The 24,913-nt window shown below is 45.0% G+C and overlaps 1 protein-coding gene across 3 annotated transcripts in view; it reads right to left on the bottom strand.

Annotated features, from left to right (window-relative positions):
- abcg4a (ATP-binding cassette, sub-family G (WHITE), member 4a) overlaps positions 1–24,913 on the bottom strand; it is a 131,406-nt gene that overhangs the window by 6,268 nt on the left and 100,225 nt on the right. For all 3 annotated transcript variants that reach the window (XM_052040060.1, XM_052040061.1, XM_052040062.1), the window contains 7 exons: positions 19,255–19,369; positions 16,008–16,150; positions 13,241–13,339; positions 9,232–9,400; positions 7,983–8,083; positions 5,467–5,625; positions 2,706–2,824 (listed from right to left, as the gene is read on the bottom strand). In XM_052040060.1, the coding sequence (XP_051896020.1) occupies positions 2,706–2,824; positions 5,467–5,625; positions 7,983–8,083; positions 9,232–9,400; positions 13,241–13,339; positions 16,008–16,150; positions 19,255–19,369 (905 nt within the window). The remainder of the gene's footprint in view (positions 1–2,705; positions 2,825–5,466; positions 5,626–7,982; positions 8,084–9,231; positions 9,401–13,240; positions 13,340–16,007; positions 16,151–19,254; positions 19,370–24,913) is intronic.

Here is a 24,913-nt window from a genome sequence, read left to right as displayed (position 1 = left end):
TACATCCATGTTAACACACAGGGAAGGAGATAACCAGATCAAGGCAAAAGATACACTAATAGGATTAGGTAAGGAATGGTAGAAGAAAGTCTTTTTAAAAAGTTTCATTTTCGGGATCAGAGTGGCTCTGGAAAGACCAGCATTTATTGCCCATCCCTTGAGAAGGTGGTGGTGAGCCACCTTTTTAAGCCACTTCAGGTGAAACTTGAGAGGAGTATACACACCAGCACAAGAAGACTGGATGAAATGGCCTCTTTCTGTGTAATAGATGCCATCTGACTCTATGGTGTCTCCAGTGAGGAATGATAAAGCGGATCACAGCCTTTGAGGCTTTAGAGACCAGTAAGGGTGGTAGAAAGAAATCTGCTGGTGATCCCACCGCAGACCTTAACAAACATAGACTTGCATGCAGAGCCTTTAACACAGCAAGTCAATCCAAGACGCCTCAATCAACATTTGTTACTGAGGCATAGAAAGAGATCACAGGTTTAGCTAATACAGAGCTTGGTTAGATAGGCAGATTTGAAGTAGTACCTTTAAGGGAGGAAGAGATTAGAGACTTGGAAAGGTTTAAAGAAGAAGCCTCTGTCTATGGTGTAGGAAAAAGAAGAAATGCAGAGTTCTACAGTTCTGAGGTCCCAGAAAAGATTAAAGGAAAGAATAACTTGCATTTGTATAATAACCTTTACACTGGTAGTGGAACGCCTAAAATTGGGGCTGTACAGGATAGCAAAAAGGCCCTCTCCAGAAATACGTGAGCAAAAGGTGAAGTCAGGAGCAGAGTCAAATATCACACCCAACACAAGTTTGACTATGATTACAACTTAGTACGCCAACAGTTAAAAGAGGGATCTGTATAGGGAATTAATAGAAAAATCAGTATTTGTATTTATGCAATGCCTTTTCTGGCCTTGGGATATCCTACAGTGCTTTACTGTCAATTAAGTCAGTGTTGTAATACATGGAACCAATCTATGCACAACAAGACACCACATAAAACCCATAAGAGACACTGACTAGATGATCTATTTTTAATGATGTTGGTTGAGAGGAAACTACCAGCTAGAAATTCCCTGCTTTTCTCTGGATGGTTTCCTGAGAAAATGGATGAGGCTGTTGCTAAAAAGGTTTCCTCTGTAAGACGATAGTGCAGCATTCCCCCAGCGCTACACTGAAACCAGCCTGAATTTTGTGGCACAAATTGTTAAGAGCAGGAATTGAACCACTCCTGCAATCTGACTCAGAGCGCTGTCCCCTGACTTGTACCTGAGAGAGGGCACAAAGAAATCAGAAAAATGTTGCATGATACCAGGTCTGAGCACTAAAATCTGGAGGACTACTGGAGCATTTCCTGAAAAGAACACATGGCAAAAAAAATGGATACATTTCTGTAGCATCTTTCAGGACTTCCCAAAGCATTTCACAACCAATACAATACTTCTGAAGGGTAGATGGGGATATAATAGAACACAGAACAGTTCAACACAGGAACAGGTCCTTTGGCCCACGATGCTGTGTCGAACAAATTAAGCTAATGACACCTAACTAAACTAATCCCTTCTGCCTACACAAGGTCCATATCCCTCCATTATCTGCATATTCAAGTGCCTGTCTAAGAGCCTCTTCAACACCTCTATCATATCTGCCTCCACGACCACCCCTGGCAGCACATTCCAGGCACCCACTACCCTCTGTGTTAAAAACTTACCCCGCACATCTCCTTTGATCTTCCCCCCTCACCTTAAATGCATGCCCTCTAGATTCAGACATTTCGATCTTAGGGAAACGATACTGGCTGTCTACTCTATCTATGCCTCTCAAAATTTTATAAACTTCTATCAGATCTTCCCTCAGCCTCTGCCACTCCAGAGAAAACAACCCTACTTTGTCCAACCTCTCCTTAAAGCACATGCGCTATAATCCAGGTAGCATCCTGGTAAACATCTTCTGCACCCTCCCCAAAGCCTCAACATCCTTCCTATAATGGGGCAACCAGAATTGAATGCAATACTCCAGCTGCGGCCTAACCAGCGTTTTATAATGCCTCAACGTAACTTCCTGACTCTTAAACTCAATTCCTCATCCAATAAAGGCAAGCTTGTCATACACCTTCTATACCACCCTATCAACTTGTGTGGCCACTTTCAGGGAGCTATGGACTTGGATCCCAAGATCCCTCATCAACGTCAACACTAGGTCCTGCCATTAACTGTGTACTTTGTAGGAATGTAGGAAACTAATAATGTAGGAAACTCATCAGCAATTTCTCACACCGAAGGATTCCACATCCAGCAATGTAAAACTGACCAGATTAACTCATTGCAGTGAAATTGGCTCACTAAGAAACATTGGCTGGGGATAACTCTCTAGCCGTTCTTCAACACTGCCATGAGATCTTATGCATCCATCTGGAAGAGTAAATAGGACATTAGACTTCACCCAAAGTACAGCACATTTGACAATGCAGCACCCCCTCAGTATTTCACAGGATCATCAGTCCAGATATTCATGCCCAATTTTTATGGCTTGGGCCCACACCCTCTCTGACAACACAGAACCAAACTAATTATCCACTGACACTTTGGGGGATATGTCTAAATGTCAAGGCAGCAGGAATTAAGCATGCAAGTTGAGCAGGGACGATTTGGAATTTAGGAACTACAGCGGGTGAAGAAGCCAGGAAGAGCTGAGAAGCGAAAATGTACCTGACATAAGAGACGTAGGAACTCCACTGTAGATATGTGGGGATGGTGTCAAAGCTAACAAAGAATCCAGAGAACAGGAGCACGGGGATAGCAGTGACAGGGCCCACGAATGTGGCAACCTGGATGGATGAAGAGTTGGAATTAAATCTTCAAATCAATCACATACTATTTAGATATAACATTGATTTTTTTTTTCTTGCAATGTTTCTAATATTTCAGAATTGGGCTTTGGTGAGTTGGCAGGCACAGTTTACAACAAGCCCCAGGATTCACCAGAAAATAGTGAAAACACATTCAGTAGGTTCAGGCAGCATCTGCGGAAAGAGAGTCAGTTAATGTTTCAGGTTGAACACCCTTCTTCATTACTTGGAAGGAGAAAAAACAAGTTAGTATCAAGATGCAGAGACGGTGGGGGAGATGTGGGTAAGACGAAGGGAATATCTCTGACAGAGTGAGGTCAGGGTTGGAAATATTTAACAGTACATTTTAAAAGGGTAAATATGTGAAGAGGAAAGATATAGAAGATTGTGGAGAAATAGTGGACTAGTGTTGCTAAATGTAGGATGTCTTTCAAAGAGGTTCAATGGTCCTGTATGGGGAAACCCCTGCCCTGTACAATATTGGCACAGGAAGCTCAGTTTGGAATTGGAATTTGAATTGGTTTATTATTGTCACATGTACCGAGGTACAGTGAAAAGCTTGATGAAAAACACGATGATGCTGGAGGAACTCAGTAGGCCAGGCAGCATCTGTGGAGAAAAGCAGGCGGTCAATGTTTTGGGTCAGGAACTAAAGGGAAGCCCAATATATAGGGGGGAAAAGCAGAGCAGTGACAGGTGGACAAAAGAGGGAAGGCTGGGTGGGCACAGGGTGGTGATAGGTAGATGCAGGTAAGAGGTAGTGATAGGTAGGTGCGGGTGAGGAGGGGAGAGCAGATCCATCGGGGGACGGGTCAAAGGTAAGGAGAGAAAGAGAAAAAAAGAGGTTAGGAAAGGGAAGAAGAGAAGAAGCATGGTGAGGGTTTGTGGGGAAGGGGGGTGGGGATTACCTAAAGTGAGAGAATTCAATATTCATGCCGTTAGGCTGCAAGGTTCCAAGACAGAAAATGAGGTGCTGTTCCTCCAGTTTGCGCTTGGAATACTCCTGGCAGTGGAGGAGGGCAAGGACTGTCATCTCACTGATAGTGTGGGAGGGGGAGTTGAAGTGACTGCCAACGGGAAGATGCAGGCCACGGTTACAGACAGAGGGCAGGTGTTCTGCAAAACTAGTCAGCTAGTCTGCGTTTGCTCTCACCAATGTAGAGGAGGCCACACTGAGAGCACCGGATGCAGTAGATGATATTATGGGAGGTGCAGGTGAATCTCTGTCTCACCTGAAAGGACTCTTTGGGTCCCCGGATTTTCTACAGTGGAAAGCTTGTCTTGCATACCATTCATACAGATCAATTCATCACACAGTGCATTTAGGTAGTACAAGGTAAAACAATAACAGAAGGCATAATAAAGTGTAACAGCTACAGAGAAAGTGCAGTGCAGGTAGACAATGAGGTGCAAGGTCATAACGAGGCAGATTGTGAGGTCAAGAGTCCATCTTATCGTACTAGAGAACCATTCAATAGTTTTATAACTGCAGGGTCGAAGCTGTCCTTGAGCCTGGTGGTATGTGCTTTCAGGCTTTTGTATCTTCTGCCCAATGGGAGAGGGGGGAAGAGAGAATGTCCAGGGTGGGTGGGGTCTTTGATTATGCTCGCTGCTCTTCCAAGGCAGCGAGAAGTATAGACAGAGTCCATAGAGGGAAGGCTGAGCTGCGTCTACAACTCTCTGCAGTTTCTTGTGGCCATGGGCAGAGCAGTTGCCATACCAAGCCGTGATGCATCCAGATAGGATGCTTTCTATGGTGCATCGATAAAATTCCTGTAGCATTTCATCAACTTCGGCACTCACTCAGAGATCACCTCAGGGGCTGGGTCCCAAAATGAATGACTCCATGATAATATTTTATCTCAGTCCACCTGCAGGACACCCTAGATATCGTGGTCAGTGATTCCTGACACAAACTGTCACCAACTTTGGGCCAATCCTTCAGGAATTGTTGGTGGCGAGTAGATGGAATCCTTCCAACAAGGGAAGTCAAGCCCCATCCACAATCCATTCCTTATTTTTCAGGCACTATAAAGGTGACCAGTACAGGCATGATGGCCTGAATGGCCTTCTTGTGTGTCAGTCACAGAATGATTAAGCAATCTTTAGGTAACTCGGAGTGGCAATGGTATTGGTTTATTATTGCCACATGGCCCAGATAGTTACAGCGGAGACAAGATTACATTCAGATCAGGTCAGATTTGAAAGAGACCTGAGGGGTAACTTCTTTATGCAGAAGGTGGTGAGTGCCTGGAATGAGCTGCCAGAGGAAGTGGTCAAGATGGGTACAATTGCAGCATTTAAGAGGCATTTGGATAGGTACATGAAGGGGAGGGGCTTGGAGGGTTATGGGCTGAACACAGGCAACTGGGACTCGCAGGGAGGATGCTGTGGTCGGCATGGACTAGTTGGTTCGAAGGGCCTGTTTCTGTGCTGTATTATTCTATGATGTACCGAGATACAGTAAAAAGCTTGTTTTTCATGCCATCCCGACAGAACATGCCGACAGAATTATTACACTGAGGTAGTAAAATGAAAACAGAATGCAGAATATAGTGTTGCAGTTACAGAGAGAAGTGCAGTGCAGGTAGACCTGCATCTACACCGAGGCACAGCGTTACCTGTAAAGACGTGGAAGCAGCGCCGATCAGGAGTCCAAGTGACTGGGCCACCAATGCAGTCGCTGTGGCAAGTGCAGCAAATAAGAGGAACCGTGAAGCCTCGGGAGGCTGCGCCGTCATCCAGTACACAATGCTGCAGTACACAATTGGGCAGATCACCTGCAGGAGGAAGACCCATTTATTGGGGTTGGTCAACATGTCCTTCAGAACAATGCCCAGGAAGCTTCATGCATCATTTCCTGCTTAGGACATTAAAAATCATTTGGCTTTATTGATGGTGCAGGAAACATTTTTATTCCCTCAAAGGGAGGCCTTTCAGTACAGAGCAAATCTCCGGGACCTGATCCAAGAACACTGTGGGAAGCTAGAGAAGAAATTGCGGGAACCCTGGCTGAGATATACAGATTATCATTAGCTAAGGGTGAAGTGCTGGAAGACTGGAGGGTGACTAATGTTGCGCCTTTATTTAAGAAAGGTTGCAAAGAAAAACCTGGGAACTATAGTCCAGTAAGCCTAACATCTGTGCTAAGTTACTGTAGGCGATTCTGAGGGATAAGATGTACATGCATTTGGAAAGATAGGGGTTGATTAGGGATAGTCAGCACGGCTTTGTACGTAAGAGATCATGTCTCACGAATTTGATTGAGTTTTTTGAAGAAGTAACTAAAAAGGTCGATGAGGCAGAGCAGTAGATGTGGTCCATATGGACCACAGTAAGGCCGTTGATAAGGTTCTGCATGGTAGGCTGCTATGGAAAGTTAGATCGCATGGGATCCAGAGAGAACTAGCTAACTGGACACAAAATTGGTGTGAAGGTAGGAAGCAGAGGGTAATGGTTGAAGGTTGTTTTTCAGACCAGAGGGCCATGACTAGTGGAGTGCCTCAGGGATTTGTGCTAGGCCCATTGTTGACATCTATATCAATGACTTGGATTAGAATGTACAAGGCATGGTTAGTAAGTTTGCAGACAACACTAAAATAGGTGGAATTGTTGACAGTGAAGATGGTTGTCAGGAGTGACGGAGGGATCTTGACCAGTTGGGAGAGTGGACTGAGGAATGGCAAATGGAGTTTAATTTGGATAAGTGCAAGGTGTTGCATTTTGAGAAGACAAAGGAGGGTAGGAATTTCATAGTGAATGGTAGGGCCCTGGAGACTGTTATAGAACGGAGGGACCTAGGAGTACAAATGTATGGTTCTCTGAAAGTGGTGTCACAGGTAGACAGGCTGGTGAAGAAGGCTCTTGGCACGCTGGCCTTCAGCAGTCAGGGCATTGAGTATAGAAGTTGGGATGTTAGTTTTGGTCACCCTGTTATGGGAAAGATACCATTAAACTAGATAAAGTGTTGAGGAGATTTATGAGGATGTTGCCAGGATTTGAGGGGCTGTGTTATGAGAGAGGTTGAGCAGACTGAGACTTTATTCATTAGAGCATGGGAGAATGAGGGGTAATATTATAGAGGTGTATAAAATCATGAGAGGCATAGATAGGGTGAATGCGCACAGTCTTTTTTCCAGGATTGGGAATCAGGCACTAGAGAGCATAGGTTTAGGATGAGAGGGGAAAGATTTAATAGGAACCGGAGGGGCAACCTTTTCACCAAAGGGTGGTCACTATAGGGAATGAGCTGCCAGAGGAAGTTGTTGAGGCTTTTTTTTGTGTATTCATTGGCACGTAGGAGAATGAGGAGTGACCTTATAGAGGTGTATAAAATCATGAGGGGCATAGATAGGGTGAATCCACGCCATCTTTTTCCCAGGGTTGGGGATTCAAGAACTAGAGGGCAGAGGTTTAGGGTGAGAGGGGAAAGATTTAATAGGAATTTGAGGAGCAACTTGTTTTTTTCTTTACACGGTATGTTGTATGTATGTGGTATGAGCTGCCAGAGGAAATGGTTGAGGCAGGTACATTAACAATATTTAAAAGACATTTGAACAGGTACATGGATAGGATATGGGCCAAACACAGGCTAATGGGACTAGCTTAGATGGGCGTCTTGTTCGGCATGGACCAGTTGGGCCGAAGGGCCTGTTTCCGTGCTGTATGACCCTATGACTCAAAGGTTCCAGAACAGGATGCCCCAAGTCAACAATACGTTGGCACCAAAACGATGCAAATGGAAAGCTGGGATTGGGATCGTGGCCCCCAACCTGTAACATCACTGGCCCGTGTCCCCAACCACAATTGTGGGATCGTGGCTTCAATTAGGAAGATGTGTGTCTGGGTTGGGGATTTGATTGCGTGGTTTTCTCCAGTGCTATTCTGTCAACATCAGTTTCAGCAGCACAATGTAGAACGGTTGAACAATAGATACTCGCTCAATTAACAGTGTTATCTCAGAGCATGAAAGAAGGAAATGTAGCCAAAGTATGTGGATGCAATTATGATTTGGATAAAACATGATAACCTTGAACTTTAGAACCAGCTCAAGGGTTTGAATGGCTTTCGTTCTCATGTTCTACAACGTAATAATTATTCAATGGCAGAAGCTAATAGATGTTTAATCAGTACATACTTGGAAAGGAACGTCCGCCATAGTTTTTGCTAAGTAGTAGGCCTTGAGACTGTACCAGTAGTTGAGGTGCTCCCTCAAGAAAACAGACATCTCAAGAGGGACTGGAATGAGAGAGAAAAAGAAAAAATGATCAAAATTTCCTTCTGCACAGATTTAAATTAATGATTTTTGTTAATTCATTCACAAGGCCTGGGCGTAACTACCAATCCCTAATTGCCACTACCCATTTAGTACTGGTCAGGATCTAAATTGATGGTGGACAGTGTATCTTCTTATTGTGTCTTATGCAATAAGAATTAAGCAAGATGCATCGCTCAGCATCTTGGGTCTGATACAACTGAGTTATTTCAGAGGGCAGTTAAGAGTCAACCACACTGGCAGGTCCAGTATCACATATCGGCCCGACGCGTATGTATGGCAGATCTCTTTCCCTGAAGGACATCAGTGATATGATTTTACAACAATCTGGTAGGTTCATAGCTTTCATCAATGATGGTTGCTATTTTTCTCAATTTCAGATTTATTTAATTGACTGCATTTAAATTCCCCAGTTCTCTGGTGGTATTTGAACATACATATTCTAGATACAAGACTAGGAATGTAGCGACTAAACTACCGCACCCCTTATAACTAAGAAAGCCTTGTTCCTGGTTACAGAACTACTTTCCTGGAGAATAATTTCATGGAAAGACGGATAGAGTGTGGTCTAAGTAGACATGGACTTTTTCTGAATGTGGACACAATAATGGTCAACTTTACATCATTGATAAAAAAAAATTACACAATGCAGGAAAAATGTCCAGTGCAATTAATGACGTGTGAATCAGCATTCACCGTGTAACGTGGCTGCAGCTGCAAATTCCTCTCATGAAATCTAGACTGCTATGTGAGTTGAGCTAGTGCTGAGGAAAAGTTCCCAGGAGAGTACTTTGAAGTTGTTCTTGGTTTCCTGGCAAATATTTATCCCTAAATCAGCATCACGTAAACTAAAACTCAAATAATCTGGTCAGTAGTGCATTCCAGTTTGTGAAGTCTTGCATGAGTTAGCTCAACTATGTCCAACTTCATAGTTTGCGAAAAACTTTAGGACGTCCTGAGGTTGTTAAAGTCTCTATATAAATGGATGACTTTCTTCCCTGGCATTTAATCACTCAGTATTTAATTATTAGTATTTAACCGTTCAGGAGAATCAAATCATAAAGTTACATCCGACCAGTTATGATCAGGGGAGGACAGGATCTTTCCTTACAGGTCAGTACAGTCGGCATCAGAGCAGCAAACATGAGGAAGAGCATGGAGAAAAAGAGGCATCCTGTGTTGTTAAATACTTTCTCTGCCTCGTTACCAATGTTGAGGTACAGTAGACCAATCAGGACTCCAATGCAAATGTGGGAGATGAAACGCAGATGGGTCAGAACCTACGGTGAGCAAGACAAATGGGGACACCGTGAGACTTCCAGCCAAGGTCGAAGATATTTCAAATGGTCATGTGTACAATGCCACACACTCGTACATGTAAAAGATACACGCATAAACACACAACATACTATATTCAATTTTTAATTTTTTTTTCCACCTTTGCAAGAGTTTGCTCCTTCAGCAGCACCCGGGCATTTTGGCTGAGTCACCAATTTTCATGCAGGGAAAGGCAGGGAGGTGTTGGAAATACTCAGCAGGTGTGGAGAGAGTTAACACCTCCGGTCGATGACCCGCAAGATGATGGGTGCTAGAGTTTGCATGCTCCCCCTGCGATCACGTGGGTTTCCTCCGAGAGCTCTGGTTTCCGACCACATCTCAAAAGTGTATGGGTGCATAGACTAACTGGCCACTGTGTAGGTGAGTGGTAGAATCTGGTGGGAGTGGTGGAATCGGAGCTGGGAGATGCTGGTGGTGAATCATTTTTAGGCGTGTACAGAGTCAAGGAAAATATGAGGAGGTAAAGAAAAATGGAGAGAGTGTCATAATAGGATGAAGGGAAGGATTAATTAATAAAGTCCTACCTAAAATGTGATATTGAAGAAACTGCATTTCACAGTGTTGGACCTATGGGCCAGATTTTCCATCCTCCTCCCACTCCCAGGGTCAATGGCCACCTCCGCCACTCCTTCTTGGCTACTCCAGGGGTCTCTGACCTCTGTCATGGTCACCCCTGCCATCTTGAGCCTCCACTTCAACCACTCCCAGGATCTCTGACCCCACCTTCGGCCACTCCCAGGATTTGCTGTTTGTGAAATTGTTGATTTTGGCAGATAAAATAGAAGTGTGTTATCCAATTAGTGAGAGATTGCAGAGCTCTGAGGTGCAGAGGGATCTTGGTATCCTAATGCATGCAAATATAGCATGAACTAGAAAAGCCACCAGAATGTTATTGTTTGTTGCTCAGGGAATTGAATACAAAATGAGGGCAGTTATGCATCTTTTGTAAAGGACGTTGCTAAGACATCTGGAGGACTGTGGTCAGTATTGGGCTCCTAATTTAAGGAAGGATGTTAGAAGCAGTTGAGGAGGTTCACTGGACTGATACCCAGGAGTGGATGGCCTGCCTCATGCGGAAAGACTGGGCAAGCTGGGCTTGTAGCCGTGGAGACATAAGAGAGTGCAGATACTGGAATCTGGAGCAACAAACAATCTGCTGGAGGAACTCAGTGGGTTGAGCAGCATCTGTGGGCGGGGGCAGGGGAGGAATTGTTGATGATTTGGGTCAAAACCCTGCATCAGTGCTAAGGATGGAGAGGAAGATGTCCAGCTTTAAGAGGTGAGACAGGGGCCAGTGGGTGACTTCAACCCGAAACGTCGACAATTCCTTTCCTCCCACAGGTGCTGTTCAACTTGCTGAGTTCCTCCAGCAGATTGTTTGTTGCTCTGGGCTTGTATCCACTGGTGTTTAGAATAGTGAGAAGAGAGTTGATTGATCCAAATCAGATGCCGACAAGGTGGATGTGGAGAGAATGTTTCCTCATGCTGGAAAATATAGAACTAGGGCCGACTGTTCAAAAACAGGATTCACCCATTTCGTACAGAAGTGAGATGAAAATTTTCTCTCAATTGTTTGTGAATCTTTGGAACTTTCCTCAAAGGCTGTTGGAAGCAATTTTTGAATAGTTTTAAGGCAAAGAAAGATAGATTCTTGATAAGTGGGTGAAAGGATACTGGGTGTAGGCAAGAATGTGGAGTTGAGATGTACGAATTATCATTAGCTAAGGGTGAAGTGCTGGAAGACTGGAGGGTGACTAATGTTGCGCCTTTATTTAAGAAAGGTTGCAAAGAAAAACCTGGGAACTATAGACCAGTAAGCCTAACATCTGTGCTAAGTTACTGTAGGGGATTCTGAGGGATAAGATGTACATGCATTTGGAAAGATAGGGGTTGATTAGGGATAGTCAGCACGGCTTTGTACGTAGGAGATCATGTCTCACGAACTTGACTGGGTTTTTTGAAGAAGTAACTAAAAAGGTCGATGAGGCAGAGCAGTAGATGTGGTCCATATGGACCACAGTAAGGCCGTTGATAAGGTTCTGCATGGTAGGCTGCTATGGAAAGTTAGATCGCATGGGTTCCAGAGAGAACTAGCTAACTGGATGCAGGAATGGTGTGAAGGTAGGAAGCAGAGGGTAATGGTTGAAGGTTGTTTTTCAGACTGGAGGGCCATGACTAGTGGAGTGCCTCAGGGATTTGTGCTAAGCCCATTGTTTGTCATCTATGTCAACGATTTGGATTAGAATGTACAAGGCATGATTAGTAAGTTTGCAGACGACACTAAAATAGGTGGAATCGTTGACAGTGAAGATGGTTATCAGGCAAGAATGTGGAATTAATCAGATCAGCCAGGACCTCACTGAATGGTGGAGTAGGGTTGAGGGGAAGAGTGGCCTACTCCCATTTCTAGTTCATAGAATCATAGAGAGGTACAGAATGGAAACAGGCCCTTCGGCCCACAGAGTCCATGCTGACCAGCAACCACCCATTTACACCAATCCTACATTAATCCCATTATTTTATCCACATCAGCTCTCACCAGATTCCACTACTCACCTACACACTAAAGCAACTTACAGTAGTACCAATTAACTTGCCGACCCATACGTTTTTGGAATGTGGGAGGAAACTGGAACACCCAGAGGAAACTCATGTGGTCACAGAAAGACCATGCAAACTCCACATAGATAGCACCCGAATGCAGGATTGAACCAGGCCTCTGGCGCTGTGAGGCAGAGGCTCTACTAGCTGCACCACGCTGAGCAATTAAAAATAAGTTAATTCTACCATTCCACAACTTCATTAGGTTTTGTCCGCAACTTGGCTTAATTTTTTTGTTAAGTTTATTCCACAATTTAGGTGTGGAATCAGTGAGGGAAAAGTAAATTTGTCTCCTCACTCACTTTCCTCACCACTCTTTCCCTTCCTTTATTCTTGCCTCAAACCTGTCTTGTGTCAAATCTGTTCACATTTACCAGCTTCCAGCTCTGATGAAAGATCATTGACCTGAAATGTTCAATGCTTTTGCCTCCACAGCTGCTGCCTGATCTGTTGATTTTTTTTAAGTTAAATGTCCTGGATGTGTTTTTGCTTCAGTGAAGCTTGTTGGATCAACTGCCACGGACATTTCCACAGTGTTCAGTCCTGTCCTCTGTACCCTCACAGTTGTTGACTTTATATTTAGGTATCAGTAATGGGTGACGAAATACTGGGCAACTTGCCTTTCCCCATCTGGAATTGACCCTCCATTGCATGTCCAACTTTCTGCATTCATTTCAGGTTCCCAAAGTCCTCTTTCTGATCCTGGTCTCACATACTCTCTCAAGTAGAGTGGGTGGGACGAGATCCCTGTATATTGAAAGTTCCCTCACCATCTAAGAGGTGAAGTGAATCGGAATGTTCTCTCCACATCAATGCTCAAAGTAGTTTGTACTTTGAAAAGGATGGGATACATCCAGTTGCAGAATATTGACCTCAGTACTGACCCCACAAGTCAAGATCCCTGGTTTCAACTTCCCTCAGATATTGGTTGGCCTTCAGCTGGACATGCCCAGACCAGGATCTGCTCCAACGAGTGGAGATGCTCAATGACCTCAATGATAACTGTGGCCAGAATCCCCAATCATGGAATCCAGCACATCAACTGGCCAAGGTGAGCGGGAAACACCTCATTCCTCCTCCTGGCAACTCAAGAGGCCATTGTATGGACTGTCAAACTCAAGGCTTTTCGTGTCACACAACTGAAGGTCCTAAAACAGAATGACAAAGGCAGCTGGACTTACCGCATCCCTCAATATGGAAACAAAGGTTCTTCTGAAGAGGATACAAAACTGAGCGAAGGAGCTTATGGCAAAAGTGCGGCTCTCAATTGGACCAGAGTCCTGGATAGAGACAGACAGAGAATCAGAGTGGATCGCTTGATAGTCACATTGTGAATGCCATTGCAGTGAGCTGGAACGGATTCCCTTCAATGTTAACATTGAGGATCCCTGTGTATAGAGCCTGAAACAGAGGAAGGCTCTTCTTTTCCAACTTCATGACTGCCTTTCACAGAAGTACACCCTTGACCTATTCCATGAGCATATCAATATCAGAAACCCCTCCCTGCTCTGGGACAATGCTGAGGGAGCCATGTCTGGATGTGGCATTAAATTGAGACACACAGAAACTCTCTGGTGTGTATTAAAGGTGCTATGACACAGGTTCAACGCTCAGGAGAGTTCTGCCCTGCGCCCTGTCCTATATTTAGCCTTAATCAGCATCATTGTACAGATTATCTACAACTAGTGATCACTTCATAGTTGAAAAATAAAGGGTTCCTCACTTAAGACTTTCTTTAATTCTCCCAGACTGTTGTGGGTCATAGAACATAGAACAGTACAGCACAGGAACAGGCCCTTCAGCCCATAAGGTGGTGCCAAACTAATTAAAAGCCTCCTAAACTAGTCCCTCCTGCCTCCACAAGTCCAGGCCCCTCCATCCTCTGCATATTCATGTGCCTATCTAAGAGCCTCTTTAATGCCGCTATCATGTTTGTCTCCACCACCACCCTCTGTGTAAAAAAAAACTTGCCCTGCACATCTCCTTTGAACTTACCCCCTCTCACCTTAAATACATGTCCTCTAGTATTAGACATTTCAACTCTGGGAAAAAGATACCAGCTGTCTACTCTCTCTATGCCCCTCGTAATCTTATAAACTTCTATCAGGTCTCCCCTCAGCCTCCGCCACTGCTAGATAGGAATAGTATTAGTTTAGCTCATGGAGCAGACTCGATGGGCCGAATGGCCTACTTCTGCTCCTTTGTCTTGTGATCTTGTGAAAACAACCCCAGTTTGTCCAACCTCTCCTTATAACACCTGCCCTCTAATCCAGGCAGCATCCTGGTAAACCTCCTCTGCACCCTCTCCAAAGCCTCCACATCCTTCCTGTAATGGGGCGACTATCTTTGGAGTTCTCTTTTTCAAAGGGTAGTGGAAGCAGAGTCCTTGACTATTTTGATAAACAAAGAGGGTGAAATGTGACCGCGGGTTGACAGGAATGTGGAGTTCAGATTACAATCAGATCAGCCAGAATGCCATTAAATAGCGAAGCAGGGCTGAGGGGCAGATCCTCAGCCTCTCAATGAGGGTCCAATCCTACTCCTACTTTGCATGTTGGTGTTATGTAGGGTTTCGGGTCAGGACGCTTCTTTAGGGCTAAAGAAAGGTCCTGACCCGAAACGTTGACCACCTGCTTTTCTCCACGAATGCTGCCTGGCCTGCTGAGTTCCTCCAGCATCATTGTGTTTTTTACCCAATCTGGGTTTGGTTTCTCCAGTGTAGAGGAGGCCACATTGTGAACACCCAGTGCAGTACACTAGGGTGGGTTAGTAAGTTTGCTGATGATACAAAGGTTGGTGGTGTTGTGGATAGTGTAGAAGGTTGCTGTAGATTACAACAGGATATTGATAGAATGCGGACCTGGGCTGAGAAGTGGCAGATGGAGTTCAACCTGGATAAGTGTGAAGTGATACACTTCAGGAGATTGAATTTGAAGGCAGAATACAAGATTAATGGCAGGACTCTTAGCAGTGTGGAGGAACAGAGGGATCTTGGGGTCCACGTCCATAGATCCCTCAAAGTTGCCACGCAGGTCGATAGGGTTGTTAAGAAGGCATATGGAATATTGGCCTTCATTAGTCGGGGTATTGAATTCAAGAGCCGCAAGGTGATGTTGCAGCTCTGTAGAACTCTGGTCAGACCACACTTGGAGTATTGTGTTCAGTTCTGGTGGCCTCATTATAGGAAGGATGTGGGAGCTTTAGGGAGGGTGCAGAGGAGATTTACCAGGATGTTGCCTGGATTGGAGAGCATGTTTTATGAGGATAGGTTGAGTGAGCTAGGGCTTTTCTCTTTGGAGGATGAGAGGTGACTTGATAGAGGTGTACAAGATGATAAGAGGCATAGATCGAGGGGACAGTCAGAGACCTTTTCCCAGGGTGACAATGGCTAACTCGAGGGAATGTAATTTTAAGGTGATTGGAGGAAGGTATAAGGGAGATGTCAGGGGTAACTTTTTTGTTTACACAGAGAGTGGTGGGTGTGTGAAACACACTGCCTGCAGAGGTTGTGGGGGCAGATACGTTAGGGACATTTAAGAGACTCTTAGATAGTCACATGAATGGTAGAGAAATGGGGGGCTATGTGGGAGGGAAGGGTTAGATAGATCTTAGAGCAGGATAAAATGTCAGCACAACATTGTGGGCCAAAGGGCCTGTACAGTGCTGTAGTGTCCTATGTAGTCATTACCTGCAGGAACCTGCCTGCTGCGTTTCCTACACTTCAAAAGTATCTGCACTTTAAAAGTACACGTTCTGAGGTGGTGATATGCACTGTAGTTTTTAAATCCATTCAGCATTCTCTAAGAGTTTTATTCAAATAAGACAGTTCAGAAGAGACTGGGTGGCCTAGTTCTTTTTACCATGAAAGGCAGCCATTGAAAGCTCCTCCGAGCTGATACGCGGTGTCACGGTTCTACAGGTCACAATCCGGTCCCTGCTAGTTCTTACCGTGAGGCTCTGGCTCTTCCAGCCTGATGGATCACTGCCACTGGTTGAGTTCTTCTTCTCTGCCATGGTGCACATTCCATCCTGCACAGCTTTAAAGAGCAGAGGGTTCAAGTCTCCATATTCACCTGAAGCCACCTCAATGACTGGACAAAGAAACAAAAGCAGTAGTCATGGTTGGAAATGAAAAGCCTGGATCTGAAAACCCAGCAACAGTAGGGGTTGGATGGAGATTCCAGCAGATGCACCAGGTTTTGGATTCTGAGGGAGTCACAATGCAGCTTCCCCAACACAAACTTTTAAAAAAAACAAGCGGAGAGATGAGAGCCAAGTTTGGCGCTAGAGGTTGTAACTCAACACCTTCAGGAACCAGCACCCTCTACTCAGTGAGTCAGCACTGAAGCATGCCCCTACTCTGTGGACTACACCGTAGTCTCGGTGAAGGCAGACCCTGGGTGGGGTCTACCCAGACAATCATTCCAGGTGAGGGAGCGATTCACTTGCACGTCTTCTAACCTAGTGTACTGCACTGGGTGTTCACAATGTGGCCTCCTCCACACTGGAGAAACCAAACACAGATTGGGTGAAAAACACAATGATGCTGGAGAAACTCAGCAGGCCAGGCAGCATCTATGGAGGAAAGCAGGCGGTCAACGTTTCGGGTCAGGACACTTCCTCAGGATTGAAGAAGGGTCCTGACCCGAAACGTTGACTGCCTGCTTTTCTCCATGGATGCTGCCTGACCTGCTGAGTTCCTCCAGCATAGTCGTGTTTTACATCTTCTGCAGTCCTTTGTTTCTCACAGATTGGGTGATTTTGTCTTGCAGAGTACCTGTACTCTGTTCACAGGGGGGATCCTGAGCTTCCTGTTACATGCCACTTTAATTCCCAGTCCCACTGCTATTCTGGCCTGTCTGTCTGTGGCCTCCTCCACTTCCACAGTGTAGACAATGTAAATTAGAAGAACAGATCTTATCTTCTGCCTGGGCACTTTTCAACCCTCTGGAATGAATTCTGAATTTTCCAACGTAAAGTAAACTGCTCTCTCATCATTTCCCATCATTGTGCTTCTGTTCCTTTCTCTCCTCATTCTTTAAAATATCTCGCTCATGACTAGTACTCATGCTCCTCATCACTTGATCAGTCTGAGCCAGTCTCCCCAGTCTTTTGTCTTGCCCCTCATTCCTCACCCCAGCTCCGCTTTCCGAACTGACTCCCCTCCACTCTTCTCCCAGATCTGAGGAAGGGTTGTTGACCCAAAACATTGACTGGTTTCTCTTTCCACAGATGCTGCCTGACCAGCTGAGTAGTTCCAGCAGTTGTCTCAGCGAAGACAGGCACTGATGATGAAACTCACTACTGCCTTCAATGCATCAGCATATCCTTTGGTCAATTGAGGAGAAGGGTAGTTGAAGATGAAGACCTCAGCACTGGCACAAAGCTCATGGACTACCATTCAGCTGTGATCCCCACCCTCTTATAAGCTTCTGAGATCTGGACTACCTACAGCAGGCATCTCAAGACACCAGATAATACCAATGCTGTTCCTGCTAACTCCTCCAAATTCACTGGAAGGATGAGCAGACTAATGTCAACGTCCTCTCCCAGGCCAACATTCCCTGTATTAAGGCCCTAGCTCAACATAGCCCTCAGTCAGCTATGTTGAACAGGCATATCACTTGCACGCCTGAATCCAAACTCTCTAAACAGACACTCTATTCCAAGCTCTGTAGTAGGAGAAGATTACCAGGTGGACAAAACAGAGAAAAAAAAAATTCAAGGATTACTCAAAGCTTCCTTGAAGTGATGTAATATCTCCCTGATACCTTGGAACCTCTGGCTCATGATCACTCAAAGTGGAGAAGGAGCATTCACGGTGGTATTGAGAACTTTGAGGCTGTGCAGCGGGAGCACGTAGAAGCTCTGCCTAAGCCATGGAAGGAGTGAGCCACCTCACAAACTAGGCACCTGCCCCCCTATCCATCCCACCCCACTGCTCAGTGACCACCTGCCCTGTCTGTGGAAGAGTCTGCTGTTCCCTCATCAGCTACATCACAACCCACAGAACTGGAGTGAAAGCCAGTCACCCTTGGTCCTGAAGGACTTCCAGTGAGAACAAGACTTAATGCAGTAGGTCTCTAACTCTCTACACTAGCACTAGTACCAGAATAATACCCCCAAACCAGCAAATAAACTATCACATAGCAAACTATCAGCTATACAGGTTACCCATGAGATCTGAACTAAAATAGGCCCAAGCTCATTAGAACAGCAAAGCAATGGGGGCATTTTTAAGACTGAAATTCACTTAATCATAACTGGAGCAGCCCAAACATACTGAATGAGTATTACACAAGCAGCACCATCAGATTGTTTGTAATGCAATTAGTGTTCAAACACAGACTGAAGTTCTATTTTTCCTTTATTTTTTAATTCCCTATTTAGCCTCTTTAGGTCACATTACCCAGCTACAAATGGGAGAAAAGTTATTCAATTAATATGTAGAGGAAATAAATGAAATATTAAAAACCCTCTTGGCTCTTGTAAAATATTTGTGAATTTAGGTTGAAGTACTCCACAGTTCCCATTGCCTCTCCTTTCCTGAAGGTGTGGACCTGGAGCGTGTGTTCCAAAGGGTCACACTCTGGAGCCCTGGTTCCAGGCAAGACACTAATCACCTGTGAGCTGAGGTGAAGCGTCGTCCAACACGGAAACAGGCCCTTCGGCCCCACTGACCATCGAGCATCCATTCGCACTAATCCCATCAACTCTTCCCAGACGCTACCACTCACCTACACAGTAGAGGCAATTTACAGGGGCCAATTAACCTACTAACCTGCATGTCTCTGGGATGGTGGTAGAAACTGGAGTGCTGGGGGGAAACCAATGCAGTCACAGGGAGAAGGTGCAGAGTCCGCACACACAGCACCCGAGGTCAGGATTGAACCTGGGTCACTGGAGCTGTGAGGCAGCAGCTCTAACAGTGATGCCACGATGCCGCTCCTTCAACCAAATCTGATCCTGATCCAATAGGTGTCCACACACATGCAGACGAACTGGGGACAGAGGAAGGGCTGGGGGTGGGGTAGCCTTAGCTGTTTCCTACCTCACATGACATACTGAAGGCAAATCCCAGCTAGCATCTGACCAAAATCAGGCAACTCATTACATACAGGATGTAGACCTTGGGGTCCTGTGTTCTGACCACCAAAGCTTTTGTCGAAACCCCTATAATGCTTTCCTTACGTACTGAAGTCTGCAGGGTTGTGATAGGTCGGACAATGTAGTCCCAGTCCTTTAAGGAAGGGGATGAGGTTGGGAACAATCCCTTTGTAGATGCACTGCCCTTGGCTCACGATGAAGAGCTGTGAGGAGAGGAAGGAGACTTGAATTAAACTGCACACAGTTAAACACGCCTCATCTTTAAACTCAGCCACATTAACCATATTCTTTACTTTTTGTCATAGAGTTATACAGCATGGAAACAGGCCCTTCAGCCCAACTTGTCCATGCTAACCAAGGTGCCTACCTGAGCTAGTCCCATTTGCCTTCGTTTTGCCCATATCCTTCTAAACTTGTCCAAGTGTCTTTTAAACATTGCAATTGTACCCACCTCTACCTCTTCCTCTGGCAGCTCACTCCACATACCCACCACCCTGCGTGTGGAAAACTTTCCCCAGTTATATCATTTCTGTAAATCACTGCATGTATCAATAGTTGGCACAAGAACATGGGGTAGGCTACGCTGATGGAGTTACAGTTGCTGATGCTATAATGAGGGTGGGTTAATGATACACTAATTACTGATTAAAATCACCAAACTAACATCCAGAGGCCTGGATCACTGATCCTGAGATGCCAGTTCAATTCCATCATAGAAGCTGGAAGAAATAAATTCAATCAATTATGTCAAACTGTAATAAAATGTTGGTGATAATCATAGTTTCTTGAAAGTGAGTCCCTTGTCAGATGAGAAGGGTAATTAATATTGGGTAGTGTGGAAGTGACAGAGGCCTTGAATGACTATTTTGTGTTGATCTTCATGGTGGAGGACACATCTAACATGCCAAAAAGAGATGTTATGGATGCAATGGGAGGTGAGGACCTCGATACAATCGCTGACACTAAAGGGGTAGTGATGAGCAAACGAGTAGGCCTAAAGGTAGCCAAGTCCTCTGATCCTGATGGGATGTATTCCAGGGTACTTAAAGAAATGGCGGAAGTTACAGAAGAGGCGTTTGTGATAATTTACCAAAATTCTCTGGACAGGTCCCAGCGGATTGGAAGACAGCAAATGTCATGCCACAGTTTGAAAAAAAGAATGTAGGCAAAAGGCAGGTAACTATAAGCCAGTTAGCTTAATGTCTGTAGTCGGGAAAATGCTTGAAGCTACCATTAAGGAAGAAATAGAGAGACATCTGGATAGAAGTAGTTCCATTAGGCAGACACAGCATGGATTCAGGAAGGGCAGGTCCCGTTTGACAAACTTACTGGAGTTCTTTGAGGATATAATGGGCGCAGTGGATAGAGGGGAACAGGTGGATGTTGGCTACTTGGATATCCAGAAGACGTTCGATAAGGTGCTGCATAAAAGACTTATCCATAAGAATGCATGGATATGGGGATAATGTATTAGCATGGATAGAGGATTGGTTAACCGATCAAAGGCAGAGAGTTGGGATAAATGGGTGTTTCTCTGGTTGGCAATCTGTGGAGAACAGACTGCCACAAGCATCAGCGGGGGGGGTCCGCAACTGTTCACAATATACATTAACGATTTGGAAGAGGAGACCGATTGTAGTGTATCTAAGTTTGCTGATGACACTAAATTGAGTGGAAAAACAAAATGTGCAGAGGATGCAGAGAGTCTGCAGAGAGATATAGATAGGTTAAGTGAGTGGGCAAGGGCCTGGTAGATGGAGTACAATGTTGGTAGATGCTAGGTCATCCACTTTGGAAGGAAAAGTAGAAGATCAGATTATTATTTAAATGGTGAAAGACTGCAGCATGCTGTCGTGCAGAGGAGCTTGGGAGTGCTTGTGCATGAATCACAAAAAGTTGGTTTGTAGGTGTAACAGGTTATCAAGAAACCAAATGGAACGTTGGCCTTCATTGCTAGAGGGATTGAATTTAAGAGCAGGGAGGTTATGCTGCAACTGTACAGGGTACTGGTGAGGCTGCACCTGGAGTACTGCGTGCAGTTCTGGTCTCCTTACTTGAGGAAAGATATACTGGCTTTGGAGGCGGCGTGGAGGTGGTTCACCAGGTTGATTCCGGAGATGAGGGGGTTAGCCTGAGGAGGGATTGAGTCGCCTGGGACTATACTCGCTGGAATTCAGAAGAATGAGAGGGGATCTAATAGAAACATATAAAATTATGAACGGGATAGATAAGATAAAGGCAGGAATGCTGTTTCCACTGATAGGTGAGACTAGAACTAGGGGACATGGCCTCAAGACTTGCAGGAATAGGTTTAGGATGGAGATGAGGAGGAACTGCTTTTCCCAGAGAGTAGTGAATCTGTGGAATTCTCTGGCCAGGGAACCAGTAGAGGCTACCTCATTAAATATACTTAAGACACAGTTAGATTATTACATGGTAGGGGAATTAAGGGTTATGGAGAAAAGGCTGACTCCACAGCCAGATCAGCCATGATCTTATTGAATGGTGGGGCAGGCTCGACAGGCCAGTGGGCCGACTCCTGCTCCTGTTTCTTATGGTGACCATTTAACTACTTGATTGTTGTAAAACCTCCCTCTGCTTCACTAACACCTTGCAGGAAAGAAGACCTACTAACTGGGAGCACGATTGATACCATTTTCCAATCTTCTTTCTGACATGGCTCAGTTGGTTCTGTTCCCTCCTCTGACTAATGAGAGCTGTGGGTTCAAATCCCAGCTGACAGCCCACTGCAGTACCGATGGAGTGCTATAATACTGACGGATCCATCCTTCATGTGAGCTTGTAACCTCTGCTCCTGATTGGCTGCTTTGTTGGATGTCTAGTCATCCCAAGATAGAGTTGACAGGGAAATCTTATTGCTGTCTTTGCCAACTGTCCTCCCTGAGCAGTTATCGTTACTGTAGATATTTTGGTCAAGCGTCCATTACGTTTGCCTCCATTGTCACATATCCCACCCTAACCCCGGGTGCCTCCCACCTCCACTCATTCCGGGCCTCGTCTCCAAAAGTGCAGCACTTGAATGCTTTTTCCTCATACAGAGCAATGAGCACTGACTCATAAGCTACAGAGAGAAGGAGCCAAGTCAAATCAACACTGTAAATGTGCCCCTCAGTCATGTGGCTTGAGTCATGTGGCACAGAATGGTAGGTGCCCAGAACAAGCTGCCAGGGGAGCTGGTGGAAGCAGACATGATAGCAACATTGAAGAGGCATTTAGACAGACACATGAACAGGCAGGGAACAGAGGAATACAGACCACATGCAGGGAAATGGGATTAGTTAGATTAACATCATGGTTAGCACAGACATGGTGGGCCAAATGGCCTGTTCCTGTGTTGTATTGCTCTATTTTCTATGATTTAATAAGCAAAACATTTTAACACAGGACAAAGACCGCCTTACTTCTGGTCATTTTTTTTGACTTGTAATGCCAGCATGCAACAGGAGGTGGCAGTCAACACCAAAGTTCAGGATTGAATTGCGGAAATGAGTTCTTTGATGCTTGACGTATTTTTCTTGGGATGGAATCACTTGGATTTGAACGAGCAGACCCGCCAACAGGCTGTAGATCAGGGACAAGAATAAAACTGTTGCAAAGCTTGGTACTAGTGCGTCAAGAACTCCATTTTTTTCTCCTGTTATTTTCCCAGGTCCCCAAATCTTGAATCGTCTTATTTCAGATATCAGATACTCCCACATGGGGCACAGCCATTTACCCAGACCAAATGTTATAAATGGGCAAGACAGTGCAACTGTTGATCCATGAGCACAGCTGTTCATTTCGTGAGAATGTGGCATCAAACCCAAAACAAAAATCAACTAACACCGGCCCAAACTTTGCCAGGAAAAGCCGAAAGTTCAGCACTCAACTGTCACTGTTAAGGACCGTGGTGTAGGTGCACACGAACAGAGAGGAATGAAAGCTGTTGGCATCTTCTGCCAGCCTGTTCATAGCTGTGCCACAACACCGGACTCCTCACGTGTTCCTGTGGTAGAGTGTGAAGCTGTGGCAGATCCACTGGGGAATCCACCCAAAGATCTGTACTGGGTTTGACCTGATGCAAGAACTGTGCCTTGAACGGAGAAGAATGGCTATGAGGGAGCAAGATAAGCAATAGATAATACACAAGTAATTGAGTTTAATTAAATGCTCTTAATTATTTTTGTATTATTAAAAGTTTAAATGTTTTTAAAATTTCAAATAAATTATACATATTTTTAATCCTATGATTTGTAATATTTTTATTTAATGTTGAATGGCAGAAATAGTTTTAACAGCTGGCTAAGCCTGGGTGTGGCTTAGTCAGTTGCCTAAAGTTTTTACTCAGCTGTTTAGTGGGTGCAGCTTTTACTCACTCTCTTCCCCTGCTCTACCCCCCACCCCCAACCACACACACACACACACACACACACACACACACACACACACACACACTGAACGTGACAACCAACATGCACACAAGGCCTCGACGCTGAGGATCAGACTAACATCTTACAGGAAGCATTCACTGGGTAAGTGTGGACATTCGGGGCAAACAAATCTTGAAAGGTACAGATAAATCTTGAATCTGGGAGTTTGCTTGAATAAAAACCCAATCATAGTTTTTGAGTCAATTTTGACGTTACGAAAATCTGGATTGGTCACCTAACCCAGTTGGATGTTACTTCAACCCAGCCCAGCACCTCCCCTGGCCCTGGACAGCTGTCAGGAATCTGTGGCAGCAAAAGAGATTTCACTCTTTATTCTTATCCTTTCCCTCTCCCTACACAGGGACGTTATGGTTTATTGTGTGTTAAACTGGTGCTGTACTTGCCACAGGTCTTCTGAGGGAGATGGGATGGGAGGGATTTTTCCCCATACCTAACCCATGCTGCACCTGATCTGGGAGGGTTTTGATGGGATAGTGAAGAGGGAGTTTTCCTTTTTTCATCCATTGTGTACCCATTCCGGGGACACTACTGAGGCACCAAGTACTAAAATGGAAGTGGCTCTCTCATGCTAACATCCTTATGCTAAGTAAGAAATTCACCCCGCCTTGACTCTTCAAACCACAAGTAAATTACAGAGTGTAATTGGCATAGAAATGGCCATTTGGCCCAACCTATCCATGCTGGAGTTAAATGCTCCTTGCCTTTTTTCATTTAACTCTATCAGCTTGACCCTCTATCTCCTTTGTTTTATATAAATGCAGTTTTACTATTCACTTCAACCACCCTCTGTGGTAACGAGCCCCATATTCTCACTGCTCTTTGGATCAGGCAGCATCTGTGAAGACAGAAACAGGGTTTTCATTTCAGGTTGATGACATCCCTTCAGAAAGATCAAACTGAAATATTACCTCTTTCCTTTCTTCTGAATTCCCCATTGGATTTCCCAGCAGCGTCTTATATTGGCAGCCTCTTGATCAACTCTTCACTCCATGTGCAAACATTCTCTCTGAATCCATTCCACCAAAACCTTCCACATTTTAGGAGGACCTCCATAAGATCTCAAGAGAAAAGAGCCTGTACCTCCTTCCCTGATAATGTACTCCCTACCCCTTTGGGTGGTATAGTGGCATACCAGGTTAAGCTGCTGCCTCACAGCTCCAGTGGCCCAGGTCCAATCCTGACCCCCGGTGCTATCTGGGCAGAGTTTGCACGTTCTCCCAGTGACTGCATGGGTTTCCCCCCCAGGTGCTCTGGTTTCCTCTCATGTCCCAAAGATGTGCTGGCAGTAGGTTAATT

The sequence above is a fragment of the Pristis pectinata genome, chromosome 27 (assembly GCF_009764475.1).
Source record: "Pristis pectinata isolate sPriPec2 chromosome 27, sPriPec2.1.pri, whole genome shotgun sequence".
NCBI lineage: Eukaryota > Metazoa > Chordata > Chondrichthyes > Rhinopristiformes > Pristidae > Pristis > Pristis pectinata.
The sequence above is the reverse complement of the archived record's forward strand: the minus strand, read 5'-3'. Positions and strand labels throughout refer to the sequence as shown.